The sequence below is a fragment of the Haemaphysalis longicornis genome, unplaced genomic scaffold (assembly GCF_048455015.1).
Source record: "Haemaphysalis longicornis isolate Haplotype H1 unplaced genomic scaffold, Haemaphysalis longicornis Haplotype H1 scaffold_10, whole genome shotgun sequence".
Lineage (NCBI taxonomy): Eukaryota > Metazoa > Arthropoda > Arachnida > Ixodida > Ixodidae > Haemaphysalis > Haemaphysalis longicornis.
Window position 1 is genome coordinate 63,568,263 of NW_027526204.1, and position 15,820 is coordinate 63,584,082.

The 15,820-nt window shown below is 50.9% G+C and overlaps 1 protein-coding gene across 4 annotated transcripts in view; it reads right to left on the reverse strand.

Annotated features, from left to right (window-relative positions):
• The window catches only part of LOC144158644 (uncharacterized), a 60,736-nt gene that overhangs the window by 27,174 nt on the left and 17,742 nt on the right, over positions 1-15,820 (reverse strand). For all 4 annotated transcript variants that reach the window (XM_077689679.1, XM_077689678.1, XM_077689680.1 and 1 more), the window contains exons 4-11: positions 13,418-13,815; positions 13,162-13,349; positions 11,850-12,118; positions 10,595-10,645; positions 9,074-9,310; positions 1,966-2,192; positions 1,159-1,455; positions 308-388 (exon numbers count right to left, since the gene is read on the reverse strand). In XM_077689679.1, the coding sequence (XP_077545805.1) occupies positions 308-388; positions 1,159-1,455; positions 1,966-2,192; positions 9,074-9,310; positions 10,595-10,645; positions 11,850-12,118; positions 13,162-13,349; positions 13,418-13,815 (1,748 nt within the window). The remainder of the gene's footprint in view (positions 1-307; positions 389-1,158; positions 1,456-1,965; positions 2,193-9,073; positions 9,311-10,594; positions 10,646-11,849; positions 12,119-13,161; positions 13,350-13,417; positions 13,816-15,820) is intronic.

A 15,820-nucleotide genomic window follows, 5' to 3' on the forward strand; every position in this document is an offset into this window, starting at 1 on the left:
GTGTTCGCTGTGTGGTGTTTGCTCCATTGTTACTATTTTCTTTTCTTTCTGTCTTCTTTCTCTGTTGTACATATCGATCTTCACTTTATTTCTTTAGTGCACCACGCCTAAGGCATCATGCTGTTTATGGGCACTAATAATAAAAGAAACACAGCAAATACAGTGATTATTTCCTTTGTATTCCCCTCGAAGGCAGAAATCTCCATTCCCACCTGCCCAATAAATTGGTGCCTGAAGGCTTGCCCCTTCTGTGAACAATTTTCGTACGGAGGCATGCAAACACTGGAAGTGCGGAGCAGCCACTCACGGCGTGTTGGAAGTGGCCCGACGCCCTTTCCTGTTGAGCCGGCAGTCGTCCTGACCACAGGCACACGTCACACGGTGGATGCTGCGCACATGAGGAGGACAACCGGCTTTGGATCAGGGCCAGAAGCAGGCACACAGTTTGCTCCCCCAAGCAAGCTTCAAACAAGCTGCCGGTGCACAAAGACATCACTTGTTGAGACGCACTTACTGGCACGAAAGAACAAAAGGGACAGACCCGCACAGAACTGTGCCACTGTGCGTTCTTGCACCCATGTGGTGTGCACCAGCAAGTTATGTCCCAGTCAGAGCGCCAGGTTGCTGAACTCGCACTTGACATACAAGCACTCGCATTTTCATCAGGGCCCACTGAACTTTTCCCAAGTCGACGCACCATATACACTGCTGAAGTTATAATTGCAACAAAAAAAGGCAACTCTCCTTGAGGCATAATGTCATGGCACGTTTGGGTGACGTGAGAACCAGATAACTGGCCCAACGGCAGGCCGGCTGGAGATGACCAAAAGAAAGCTCTCCGATCCAGCCCCTACACCTCCACTGTAAATACGCTGAAACTTATACCATTTAATTAACGCCATCCTACCATGTTTGGTTTTCAGTTTTCAAAAGCTCACCGCCTATATTGCTCACTTTGTTTCCCCTGGCTCACTGGGTTGCCACGGATAATTCACACCGACACTGCTCAACTGCAGTTAACACTGTGCATTTTATTTTTGCATGATGCTCGTGCACACGCCCGCTTTACGCCACAGACACACTATGTGCACTCTTTCCCAAAAGGGGGCCCACAGGTGATGGATGACCGGGGCGGCAGCAGCGCCACGCAGCACTGACCAGCGTCGGTAGTCGAAGTCGAAGGGGATGGTGATCTCGGTGCCGGGCGCCATGTCCCGGCTGGCCACCAGGTAGAGCCGCAGGAGACCCCCCTGCAGCGTGTGCAACACGCGGGCCGAGGGGCGGCACGAGCGGCGCACAAAGCGCGCCTCGTTGCCGTACGCCCGCCCGTCCACGCACACCCACTCCTTCTGGGACCCTTCCTCCTCCTCTTCCCGCTCCTCCTCCTCCTCCTCCTTGATCCCTGTCCGACTGCCACCGGAGAGGCCCTTGTAGAACAGCACATATGGGTACAACCTGGGCCGGGACAGAGAGGGGGGGAAAGAAAGGGGCGGGAAATTCAAAATAGGAGCACAGAGAGGAACTGGAGATTGGCAGTTGTGCGCTTCTACTACAACCCCTTCAATGATAGCAGCAGTTGCTGCCAGTGAGTTCCAACAGATCAAACGCTCCAGCAGCCCCTGTCAGACGGTCACTACTCTTCTCCCATTGCGGCAAGCAGAACCCCACAAGGCCATTTCATAGGCCGTCTGTGCATCAACATCTGGAGGGCACCACCTTTCAAACAGCATGACAGCCATCTACAGACAATACGACCGAGACAATACGATCAGCTAGCTCGCTGATTCTTCACTATCATTGCTGCTACTCCTTCTTTGCGCTGAGGGTCACTTGCCCCTTTGGAAAGCCGCGCACTTGTGGCCCGAACGCCCCCGAAGCTCCCTTGGAAACGGACGCCTGCCCCTGCTGCCCGTGCAGCCAGCACTCCCTTCCAATCCAGGGCAGACAGAGAAGGGACGCACTGACCTCTTCTGGAAGACGGGGTTCTGCAGGCGGAACTGGCCGGCCGACAGGACCTTGCCCCGCACCTCGAGCAGTGGCTGGTGGGCAGCCACGGGGCGACTGGCCACCAGGCGGCGGCCACCCCTGCCCCCACCCGGGTGGGCCCCCCGGCCCTTGGGGGAGGAGGGGCACTCCTCCAGCCGCCAGGCACCCTCCCAGCCCGGACGGAGGACCTCCCGCAACAGCTCCTCCTGTGAAAGGGGGGGAATCCAGTGGGAGCGTTCTGGGCACATGGTCAAGAAGCCCACCACCCTGCAATGACAGTTCTAGCTCTGTGCAAACAGCGATTCCTGCTTCCAAAGCGAGTGATGGCTTTGTAAAGCGCTCAAGGGTGGCGAGAAACGGGCACTGTTTATATAAGGATGCAACTTTGAATTTCCGAAAAAAGGCCAAGACATCATTCGGCTTCTATGTTTCCTATTCCGTGCTTTTGAAATCTAATTTGAAACTATCTAAGCGACACGACCATGAATGGGAAATTCGTGAAATTGGCTGCAGTTACTGATTGTTCTTTTTTCCCCCATTCCATTGGTGAATGGAATAAGCTACCAAGTAATCTTGTTGACTGCACACCTGATGCTCCGTTCCACATGTTTCGTTGACGTTGCTTGTACCCCTGACGCGCTCTTGTGCTGATTTGTGTCGCATGTTCTCCCCTCTCGTTTTCCCCCCCTTTGTGACAAATTATAGTCATGTATTTGTGTATACCCCCCCTGCCATAATGCCTTATCGTTGCTGCAGGTAATGCGAATAAATAAATAAATAAATAAAAAAGGGTCTCCCCCTAAAACTGTCGCAAAGGCACCTTAAAAAAAAAAAAAATTGGCTTCAATCCACGCTGTAAAGGTTGTTGGAAAGCATTAAACGACACCCACAACAATTGCCTACGCTACGTCACTTGAATTCGCACACATGGCTGCCCAATGAGTGAAACCAGAGATACCGCCAGTCAATACCGCCAGCCGTTACCTGGAATTCCAAGGGCGGCGCCCCAAACGCAGCAGCAGCGTCGGCCACGGCCGGGCTAGAGCAGCGGAGGCAGCCGCTGTAGCCCGGCCGTGACTCGGGAGAAAGAAAATAGAGAGGAGCGTCTATTGAAGGGTGAGACAGCGGAACCTAGCCATCCAGATATGCTAGCTTGAAGCTACACCACCGCGTGGCACAAGCACAGACACCGAAACAATTTGGCATGTGAGCTTAGAGATTCCAATTTATGCCGATTAAAACTAGTTAGTTTAGTAAGTTTGAGAATTGCAAGAAAGCTGAGGGAACTTTTATAGTCGCTATTTATCAGGACCAGTTGCTACTTTTGCCTTTTGTAGTACCTCTTAAAACACAACCGAATTGGTATTTGCCAATTTAGAAAACGGAGTCCCATTCCTGGCAAGCAGTGCGCAAAAGGTAGCGTTTCTCTAGCGGCCAGATGTCTGTATGTGGTCTCTACGTTTTGTTTTCCTGCCCTGCAAACCAATCCTTCATGTATCTTTGCTGTACGAACACCTAATTTCGCAGGGTATGGGTTACCCAGGAGGTGCTGTCGAACAAGTTAAGCTGTTTGAAAGAAGCGCGCAATAGACTCGAAGCTGCACCAAAACAGGCCCGAAACAACCGTTGCTAAAGCAGACAACAAAGCCGTACCGCCGATGCGCTCACCGGCAAGCAGGCACCTCCACGCAGCGAAGGCTGGGTAAATTTGCTGTGCCATCTACAGTGTGCTCCTCTTGTGTGTGCCATCTACAATGTACTCCTCTTGTGATTCATCCTAAAGGGCACCCTTTACTTGTGCGAGGATCACATGATCCGTAGGCTCATTGGGGACCACAAGGATTAGACCTGCAGACACATACTCGTCAAAAAGATTCTGAGACCTCTTTAGTCTCTTGGATGCAGGCCACAGCTTCATCTTCAAGGCAGTTTTCCCCAGTACCTTCCATAAAGGGCCCCTTTTCCATCTTGCCTCTTCTAAATAGTGACCTCAGCTAAGTCTATTGTAACTGTGTCTCTTGTATGAAATGTTGCGAACGCGGTGACCATAGGAAAACCAACCAAACCATTTTCAAATGTCTGCTGTAACGAGTTTTCATTGCAGTTACCAGGAGGCTGAAAGCAGTGCGAATGAAGCACTCCGACGACAGCTGCACAGCCCATGATAAGAAGTGCTCAAAGGAGACCTACTCTAATTTCGCCTGCCACCTACTTGGCTCCCCACCCGTGACCCCAAGCAAAGCGGCGGGGCAGCGGCCAGTCTGCACCAGAGCTTGGCCCGAGGTCACAGGTTGCAAGGACTGCCGGCCGTACGGTTGCCGTACATTGAGGTCAAATGCGACGGCAACCGCGGGGAACGGCATGACCCACATCGGCACAATAATCAGGACAACAATACGGCTAGTAAATGGCAGAGGCATCTTGTAGCCAATCAATGCAAAGACAACTAACCATGCTCCAAACTGTCCTCAGTACTGGTATGCGTTCAATCAGGCCTAGGGGAATTTAAGCTCTTAAAGTCATAGGAATCACCATGGCCAGATATAACTTTCCCATCCCGATTCTTCTTTTGCCATCTGTACAACACTGGCTCCTGGCAACATGGGGCGTACCTGGTGATAATAAAATAAACCAGAAATCTCAAAGCTCTGTATCAAGCAGATGCTTTGAATGGCAATACAGTCGAACCCCGCTACAACGAACGCCGCTTCAACGAAATTTCCGCTTCAACGAAATATTTCCAATTCCCCGTCAGCTAGCCATAGAAGTCAATGCAACAAAGTCCTCGCCACAACGAACCATTTGTCAGGCTTGCTTTCGCTTCAACGAAATTTTCGATGATTTGGGCTGGGTTTGAACAATTATTTTACAATAAAATAAGCATAGCGCCAGCTATCTGTAACTTTTTATACATTCAGGATGCTTAGTTTCACCGAAAACATGCGCGTTGCGACCACACCGCCACCCAAAACAAAGCAAAAAATAACTCAGGCGCACGCCATTGCTTGATGGTGATAACGATGTGGCTGGCCGTCTTTACACGAGGCGCAGGTCCGCTTCGCCAAGGCGGAGCCCCAGAGCTATAGCCAATCCGTATCCAGTTGAAATTGCATGAATGTGCTCCGCTGCTGGTGCGGTGCCGTCATGTATGCGTTGTGAGCAGCTGTCCTTGCCGTTTTCCTTCAACCATTCTTCATAGCCAAGAGCAAAAGTCATGTGTGCGTGTTTGGTCTTGAAGCCTAGTCATCCTATCTTAGTCGCGAGCGCGCGGTCATGTTAAATGCAAGCGCGCGCGTCTTGCCTGCCAAGGTCAGTAGCTGCCGTGCCCTGTCGGAGGATAAGATAACGGCACTGCTCCTGCCACAAAGCGAGAGGGGGGCTTCCGACGGCCTAGCAGCTATCTGCAAGTAATCAGCTCGGTGGACACGCCTTGTTGTACAGCGATACGTTTTGCGCCTGCATATCTTCACCCCCCCCCCCCCCCCCCCCCCCCCCGCCGTAACGCGTTCTTTGGGTGCAGTGAAAAAACAGATAACCATTGTTATGTTTGTTATCCGAATAAAAATGAGTTATGGCGCGTCACTCCTTTTTCTAAACATTGTATTATGCTGCCAATGTTGCGGAAACGTACGGGGCTATTTTTCTGGCCTTTCCGTGGTGTGTTGGTGCAGATTTCGCCTCAACGAATTTTCGCTTCAACGAAATTTTTCGCACGTCCTGTCAATTTCGTTGTAGCGGGATTCGACTGTACCATGGTGACCATGCTCAATGAGACCATTTAAAATGGTGGGATTTGCAGGAGTGCACAGGACACCAACCCCCACCCTGCCCCAGGGTGGCCAGAGCCCACCTTCACAGCGTCTCGTCAACAAGAATGCTTACCCAAGTTCATCTACTCGATGTGGCTGGATTCATCTAAATGACAGTACAGTCTACGCTCGTTACAGCAGATCCGGCAACAACGGACTTTCGGTTACAACGGACCATTTCTGTTGGTTTGTCTGGTCCCCATGCATTTTAAATGGAGTCCACTCGTCTTATAACGGACCCGGCTAGAGCAGACTATCGGCTACAACAGACTAAATTTTAGGTGAAAATTGTTTTGACTGAATGTTTATAGCGGATTTCCATGGGGCCGGCACCCGATGTGCTTTTTCTTTGTTTATTTTGGCAAGAAAACTGTTATGTCTGGCAACATTGTTGGCAGCCGGGTCGTTGGCGCAGCCAAGCCAAGCCAGTGCCAGTGGCTTTTTTTTTATGCGACCGGCGGCAGGGTAGCTGATTTCACTGTCAGATAAATTAAGCGTAATTCACGCTGTTCAACATGGGTAAAAGCAGGCCGATATCGCCAGAAGTGCAGGCCTGTCTAAGCAGACGGTCCGCTCTACCATCAAGAACAAGGCCGCTGACGATAAACGCGACTCCGGTGAGGGCTATCGAATACTCGAAGTGGTGCACTCGGAGGTGCGTCTGCCCTCATAAGTTTTTCTATGTAATAAAAAACTCGGGTTCAGTGAAGTTCGGCTTTTATTATTCCCACGCATGCATCGTTCCCGTTCCATCCGGTGAAAAAGGTAAGAAATGCCTCAAGTAGGAGAGTTGTTCCCCATCCAATGTGTGCAATCTGCCGGTAGCCGTGCGCAGTCCAACTGGTCTAACTTTCGCTTTTACAGCTGCCCGTCATCAGATTATTTCATTACAGCTGTTTCAATGACCAGACTAAAATCGCTATAAATGTGGAAGCTGCCTTGAGGGAACGTCAGGCAGCGATCCAATTTGTTTGACGAACGGTTTCGGGAAAACCTGCCTCGTTGTGAGGGTATTTAAAAGAGCCTAGCTAATGCTGATGGCCACGACTGATGTTTTATAGCTGGTTAATAATTGTGCCTAGTTATATTCTTGCTTCATTTGCTCAGCTTATCATGCGTATTTACACGCTGGACCGCATGCGCTAGGCCTTTTCCAAGTGCCGGTGGTAAGCTTTGGAAACGGTGTTTACGCGATTCTTTGACCTCGCGCGAACACTGTGCAGACGTGCTGCAGGTGTGTAGAAAGAAAGAACAAAGTGCATGCACTATGCATATGCAATATCGGTCAAAGTACCCACTTTAGGGCTCATACTCCACTCCACCACCCCCCTCCATCGGATACTGCATACTTCGGCTACAGCGGACGTTTTTTTCCGGATTCAGAGGGTCCATTGTAACGGGCGTAGACTGTACTACGAATGATGGTGGCATCAAAGCTTACAAACATAGAGAAACAAGAGGAGAAAAAAACCCTCCCAGGTGTCCTTAGTTATCGCCTAAGCAGTGGAAAGATGCCCAGGCTTGCATACACTGTCTGGCCTCTCTGGGGCAGCCAAAGTCAAAACGGGGCTGTGCGCACGCCCTAACGAGAGACACAAGGAAAGCTCTTGTTCCAGCAGTTTTCCTTCAGGATGAGGATACCTGTGGGCATTCCATCAGCCAGGAGCACGGGTCTTGGGCCCACCACCAATTAATGACTCCTTGGCACAAGGCTTGTATGCTTTCCAGCATGCTGCCAGGCCTCTTGTGGTCAAGTGGTTTTTTTTTTTTTGCATGTTTCCCGCCCAATTTCTGGGTAGACTTTTGGCCCCACTTCTGCAAAGGTGTTCAAGGGCACCTCTGCATGAGGCATACCGTATTTACTCGCGTAATCCTCGCACTCGCGTAATCCTCGCACCCCTAATGTGAGCCACCAAAACTTGGATTTTTTGGTTCCTCGCATAATCCTCGCACCCCCAACTTCGCAGCGGCGAAAGTTGCCTGCTTGCGAAACCCGCATGGTGCACGCGCTTAAGGTCCCTAAAATTAGTAATTTCAGGGACCTTACACGCGCTCTCCAACGCGCGCCCTCCCCCGCCGCCTCTCCGTTCGGCGGAGAACGCTGTGTATCCAAGGCCATCCAGGCACCCTAACAACCTGCTTGGCTACTCCCTAACAGGAGCCCTAACACGCTACTCACACTGTCCTTGAGCCGGTTTCGCGCATGTTTCGCGTGCGCGCAACTCGACGGTGTTCGCGCAGCCCGCTGTCGTGTCATCGTGTCGCCGTCGTGGTCCCGTCGTTGAGCGGCAGCAGTCAGTGAGTCACTCGCGTCAGTGGTGGATAGCTCGCTGCCATTTTGAGAACTTTTTGATCTCTTTGTTTTGTGCTTGGTGCCGCTTCGCCATGGGGAAGAACGCTAGCTACACTACCGCTTTCAAATTGAAAGCGAAAGAGTACGCGATCGAACATGGCAACCGTACCGCAGGCAGGCACTTCGGCGTCACCGACTTCAACGTGCGTTACTGGAGTTGGGCATGCACATACGACGACGAGATAGGGCGCGCGCCAGAAAGCAAAGGCGGCAATTTCATGATCGCTGATCGACGGGAGACTGTTTACGTTGTAAATAATGAAATAAAAAGAAATAGCTGCTGTTGGCAACACTGAGCTTACATATACAAAAAACGACCGCTAAATTTAGCGGGATTGGCATAAGGCAAATTGGCAACACTGTGCACCAAATTTTTTTTCCCCGCGTAATTCTCGCACCCCTACCTTTGCATTGACTTTTCCGAAAAAAAAAAAGTGCGAGGATTATGCGAGTAAATACGGTACTAGGGACTCGTGTAACGAACCTGCCCCCACTTTTTTTCTTGAAAATTTGCTTTCTTGTTACCTCGAATAAAAAAATGCAGTGCGAATAGAAAAGGTAGTGCTCAATACATTTGCATCTTGGTGTAACTGCTGATCGGCAGAAACAGATAAAGAATTCGAAGAAACTGCACAGCCCTGGAACGATTCGTGGCTGCTATAAGTTCACCCACCAGGTGCCGCTACCCTCTCCTTTGCCATCGCAGCTACGAAGCCTCGCAGCCCTCATTCGTTTTCATTGCTACATTAGCTGGTCCCTCGCCCGCACTTACTGCAACGGGTCGTTTCACCTCCTATGTTCTTGCTCCGTGTTTCGACGCAACTTTTTCGAGGGCGTTCGAGGGCACCTCCGCATGGAACATACAAGGCTCTCTCTCGCCTCATAAAGAAAAGAAGCAGCACCCCCCCCCTCCCCGAGTACTCACGTGCTGCTCCTGCAGGCTGGAGGCGAGCAGCTGCACCTCGGGGCTGTACTGGTTGGCGGGGGCGCGCTCGTAGCTCAGGGCCGCCCCGTCCCCGTCGGGCCCCGCCCAGTTGCACGAGCCCCCTCTCCTCCAGGGGTCCCCCACGGCCACCTCCTCCCCCTCGGCCGACGAGGGGGGCAGCTCCGTGGTCAGGACGCGGCCCCCGCCCCGACCAGAGGAGGACGACGACCGCTTCACCTGCGCGAGGAAGAGCTCATCATCCACCCACCACCACTCGGCCAGAGAAAGGGTTCTGTACTCGGGTGCAACTTTAGAACGGCAACAGCCACTGTGCCTCATCTACGCAGCCGGTTAGTTCGTTTGTGCGGCGCAAAGAGCGTGTCACTGCGAATACCTTGAACATGACACTAGTTGTTTCTGGGTTTGTTTTCAAACCTTAACCCACTCATCAACTCCTGCAGTGACGACAAATAAACTAGGTGAGAAAGAACGGACATTGTGCATTATGCACAATCTCCTTTCAAAATGCACGCGTGCAACAATGTCCAGGTCCGTCACTATGTGAGCTGCTGCCATGCCAGTGGCCAACATCACACACAAACACCTAATACATGTTTTGAAACACTAAAACAAAAATTATTAAAAATTACGAAAAATGGAAAAGGTATAACACGCGGCATTTTTACAATGCAGATAATTGAGTTAACAAAACTTGTTGCTGAGCTAGTTGGTACATTTTAAGAAAGAAGAAAACGTGGTGCAAACTAGACATGGACTGAGAAAACGTGGCACCTGTATAGGTCTTACCTTGTTTTCTTCGTCGACGTCTAGTTTGTGCCACGTTTTCTTCTTTCTTAGAGATAATTGGTCGAACGAAAATTAGGAAATATGAAAAAATAGGAATATAAAATAATTATGGCAAATGGTAAACTGTAACGCCCTGCATTTCCAAAATAATGCAGATTTTGGAAACGTTCCACCTATAGTTATAATAGCGTAAATGGAAATAATTGGTGGGACAGGATTTAAGAAAACCAAAATATTTGGCTGGAAAAAGCTCACACTCAAGCATGCAGCAGAAGAAGGCGACGCATTAGTGAATAATTCTCTGCATTTCTGCGGAATTTTTTTGCCGAGGACAGTACGTTCTGCTTGATGCAGGGCAAACAGGTCCTCACCCCACTACAAAGGCCAACAAGCGATGGCGTGTGTAATGATCTGCTGGTGATGTGTCCTGTCAACCTGCCCCACCACTCCGTCACCGCTACCGCAACCGCGTTCCATTTCGGGAAGAATGGACACTTCAATGTGCTTCTACACTGGTTCTCCCGACATCCGCTCAAGAGCGTGTGCACAGGACATGCCAACCACGCGACTGCCACCACGGTGAGTTGGTGGTGTGCCAGTGCGTCGCCTGCGGTGCGCCAGCACAACTTGCCACTACTTGGTGCGTTCATCCTTTTAGTTTGACATGAAGGGGCCACGACACAGCAGAGACTCCACCACGCAAGACGCACTCACCATGCCTTTTAACTTGACTTTCTTCCGTTCAATCTTCTCCTTCATGGTCTTCTGCAACGAGGGCAGAGAGAGAAGCACCGTGTCAGTACACACGCCGGTAATTAAATGGAAAAGCAAACTGTTCATTGGCTACTACGAACCCCACAGTTCATTGGCCAACTTGGACTTCTCACAAATTTCACTGCCACAAATTTTCAGCGCCAACTCAAACGACGACACATATGTGGTTCAAACAGAAAGAATGGAGGATTTAATGAGAATTAAAAGTTTTGATCCCAACTTGCCTCTTGGTTCAATTACCTCTCAATCTCATGGGGAACTTGCTTGGCACTGTACTGCCAGCAGGCATGCCCTCTCTGAGCTACTCAGCTTGCATATATTTAGTTTTCGCTGTCGTAAAGTCACCTTATTGCTTCCCGAGACTTCACGCACTTTCCATACACACCTTATTGGATGACCAAACTTGTTTATTTAGGAAATGCACAACGAATTCAGCCTGCAATTTCGACTCTGGTGTAGGCTATTGATTCGTTGATTGATTGTGGTGTTCAAAACACCAAAGCTACACCTAGGCTTTGAGGCATGCTGAAGTGGAAGGCTCCGGTGGATTAATTTTGACCACACAGGGATTTTCAACGTTTGCCGAAATCTCAACGCACAGGCGCTTTCCCTTCTCGCCTCCATCCCCAGAGCAGCCACCCGAATCAAATCCGCGTGTCCTTGGGCTCAGCGGCACGATGCCTTAGTCCAGGGGTCTCAAACTCGCATCAATGAGCGGGCCGCAGTCACAAAATTTAGTACCGCAAGGACCGGGACAGCGAATAAAGTTCAAACAAAAGGGGGAGGGGGGGTAACAAAATGTCAGCTAACGCTGCCCATTAACGAAACAAGTCTTTTCGCACATCTTGTAAATATGCCAGTCATTTCTGAATGGAATTTAGCAAGAAACGCATCGATTACTAAAATATGGACGCCGATTTTGAAATACAAAATATTTCTTGTACGGTGATGCTTCAACACATGGCGACCGCATTATGTGCACTCTAGAAAAACAAATAAAAGTAAATTAACGAAGACACTTATGAGCGGGCCGGGATGCAAAACGCATGTGTCCCATGGGCCGCATGTTTGAGACGCCTGCCTTAGCCACTGAGCCACCATAGCAGGCGGCTACAGGTTCGAACCCAACTCGAAGTGCTTCGGAAGACAGTTTCTCTTGCCCATCACAAGAACAGCAGCAGCGCCAATGACTCACCCTGGGGTTGGTGGTGGGCACCTGTATCTTGCGCAGGGGTGGCGGTGCCGGCGGCGCGTCGGGTGAGGTCTCCGAGCGCCGCCTCTTGCGCCGGACCACCCGCGAGCCACCCCGCTTGCTGGGGCTGCAGCTCTCGGCGTCCGTGGCGCCCCCTTTGTTGCGGCCGTGCGGCTGCGGAGCCTTCTCGTCCGTCACGGCATGCGCGGTCGCCGTGCCACTTTCTTCGGCTGCGGCTGCTGCTGCCGCCGACTCCAGTCGGCTCAGTAACCCTGCGTGGAAGCCAACGGCAGTCTTCTAAATCGACAGGCCTTGCTCGGCCACGTTGTGAGAGACGCGGCTGGCCAGATGCGAGAAGGGAGCTACAGCCCTGCCAATGGTCCTTACGAACTGCTCGATCGCGATTTCACACATTATTCTTGTTAAAATGACGATCTAGATAACAAAAGGAATGCCAAGACATGCACAAACTGGGTTTCGATCAAAGCAGTGTTTACATGACAGCCAGCAATGACACAGTCAAATCCCGATGTAGCAAACTTCAAGGTAAGGAAACCCTAGATGTAACGAACCATGTATTTTTTTTAACTTCAAGTGTATATTATATACACCATGTATTTGCACCCTTTGTGTAACAACGTCCCGCTTGCCGAAATTTCAGTGTAACGAAGTTTCATGCACCAGGTACGAAACGTTCGTTGTAGAAGTAGATTTTGGGAGATGCAAGCGCCATCATGGGGTCTCAATAAAACGCAAACGGCGACTTGGGCCGGCCAACGCCGCGGATGCAGTGAGCCACGAAATCCGTGAGCAAGCTCCCTGCCTACAAGCTCCTTGCCTACAAGCTGCGTATGGCACCGCCACCATCACATACCGCCGCTTTGCCCTTGTTTCAAGTTCGCTCATGCTTATTGCGCTCAGTTGTTCCAGCTAGTGCGCATTTTTTTCCCGCTTGCATCCGCGCAGTTGGACTTATGCGGCGGCCTCCACAGCTTCCCCGTCTGGCTCATTTGCTGTCGCGATACTCCACTGCAATACGTGGGACAAATGTGGGAAAGCCAACTTTACAGAGACAGAGTCACTGAACAGTGCAGGCTTTGTTTGTGCACTAGGCCCCTCTGTAGCTGGCTTCGCGGCTTCCCACAAATGCATTGCTAAGAAGGCACCATTCCAGAAGCAATATTGGCAACCTTTGATGAAACCTATCGGAGCCCGTGTATCCTTGCTACGTTATGGTCCCTTGCTTCTACAAACGAGACCTTCTACAAACGGGACAGAAGAAGGGGCCCCACACCGCCCCCTGCCCCCCACTCACGGGCCATCTGGTGCTTCTTGCGCGTCTGCAGCGAGCGGGCGCGCTGCCGGTCCACCCGTCGGGGGCAGCAGCGCTCGCACAGGTACGTCTCGGGGATGCGGCTGCGGTCCAGCCCCATGCAGTCCACGTGCTGCCACACCAGGCACCGGTCGCAGCAGATCATGTACTCGTCGTCCTGGTTGAACCCGCTGGGGGAGACGAGGAGGAGTCAGGGGGGGCACGCACCACCACCAGAAGAGGAGGGGGAGGGGCTCACCAGATGCAGCGGGTGACGCTCTCCTCGGCCGGCGTCACCCCGTCGTCGTCGCCGGGTGTCCCCGCCACCCCCTGCAGGTCCAGTGGCGGCACGGCCCCCTTCTTGTGGCCACCCGGCTCGGAGAGTGGGGGGAGGAAGCCCCCGTTGGTCAGGGGTGGATTGCTAGCCGCCTCGAGCAGGGCGGAACCCAGGCCGGGGGGAGGAGAGCCCAGGGTGCCGTTCAGCCGGGGCGGGGGGCCCCCCACTGCGGGCTGCTGCTGCTGCAGGGGCGACACCCCCTCCGACCGGGCCGAGCCCCCTCCCCCGGGTGACGGGCCCCTGATGGGGGAGCGGGGGGGAGGGGGAGGTGGAGGGCTCTGGGGCGGTGTGGCCGGGGGCGGAGCCCCGTAGTTGTGGTCCTGGGCGGGAGGAGGAAGAGAGGCTCGGCTATTGGTACCGCACGAGTAGGCACGAGACAGAATGTGACCCATCCGAAGAGTTAATGGCTTTTTAAGCATGCAGGCCGAGACTACCCGAGTGGGAGACACTAAAAATTTAAACTTTCAGGGGTTTAAAGGGGCCATGAAGACAAAATACAAGTTTGTTTTATTCAAAAGATTCGGTGCGCTTGTTTGTTTGTCTTCTTGCTTTCGTCCGTGTCTTTTTCACTTGCCTGGTTATTCAACAAGCATCACCAACTACAATCGAACCCCACAGTAACGAAACTGAAGGGGAAAGCCAAAAAAGTAGCTTTTGCGGCAATTTTGTTGCCGTGAGAATTTATTTATTTATTTATTTATTTAGAAATACCTCAAAGACCCCAGTGGGCGGGGTTTTACATGAGGGGTGGATGAAAACAAAAGGTTACAAGTATAGGTACAGGTTACAAGTAAGCAAGTTTACAAGGTTACAAAATATAAGTACGAACGGTTTTGGTACAACTGCTTAAAAAAGAGTGCACAATACAGAGTGAAAAACATGGCAAAATTAGTACAAATATTCTTCAAAGGCCACTTTGAAGCGCGCCGGATTCGTGAGAGCAATGATGTTTTCGGGGAGGCCGTTCCAGTCGATGGCTGTCAGCACGGAAAATGAATGAAGGTATGCAGATGTGCGTGCGTGGGGGGGGGGGGGGTAAACTGCTTTGGAATGGTTTATGCGATTCGATGGGTGGTGAGCGGTTTTTATGAACAAGCTGCCACATGATAACGTGTTGTAAAATTTGTGAAATAGGCAAAGTCTCGCAACTTTACGTCTAGTTTTAAGGGAGGGCAAGTTAGCTTTACATTTCAAATGTGTTACGCTAGAACGATAAGAATAATCAGAGTAGATGAACCTGGCTGCACGGTTCTGGACTGATTCGAGGATGGTACATAAGTTAGCTTGTGGTGAATCCCAGACAGCGCACGCAAATTCTAGTTTAGGCCGGACAAGTGTTTCGTAGGCTAGTAGTTTCACGGAGGGTGGAGCCACGTTCAGGTTACGTCGTAGATAGCCGAGCGTACGATTCGAGTCATTTGTAATGCGGTTTATGTGGGATGACCATGAAATGTCACGGGAAATGAAGCATAAACAAGAAAATCACCCGCATACTTTTATTTCTGGAAGCAAGTTTTATTACCTTGCGGCCCTCACCTTGCAGCAACTTCACAGCTCAGCTCTCGGACTACAACAAGTGGTTCATTGCCGGTCGAAGGCGTGCGCCTCTAGGAACGACCAAATTGTGTCAATCGCATTCAAAACATCCCTTGGGGTTGCCTCCTCTACACATTTTTCATGCCGGTGAACTTGCTCACTTATTTATCATCTGCATTCCTAGATGGCGCAACAATACCACCGAAGGACCACGTTCACACTCAGCTTGTGACTGGACTTGTAATATAACTGTTATATTTTTGTCAACGTAGGTGGCACTGTTGCTGATATCAGTTGGCCAATGTCAACTGGCAAAGTGTTCCACTAACTGCTTCGGCGTTGTGTTCATTCGCAACTTAAATTGTTTACTTCACCACTCTTACTGCTATAAAAAGAATGAACTGAATTTAAAAGCAAATAGCTTGTTTTGCAAGACTATAACCCCTGTGTAATTTCTGTTGGATGTTGCTGGTCTCAGCAAATATCAACTAGCTGCCCGTAATACATCATAAGTTCAGTGTGGAAAAACAGGTGGTGAGTCGCATGCCTATTCTGTTTTCCTTGTTATATAGCTTATGTGAGTGAAGGTTTCGTTTAGAGAGGTGCCCATGTTATTTACGAGGAAGTCTTTCAACTGAACCAAACATGCATCGTGCCTTCATGGCCCCTTCAATGCGTCGAAGCTACACACCTTGACTATGAGAGGCACCATAGTGGAGGGCCCCGATTAATTTCGACCATCTGGGGATCTTCAATGCGAGCCAAAATTTTGACACATCGGCATTTTTC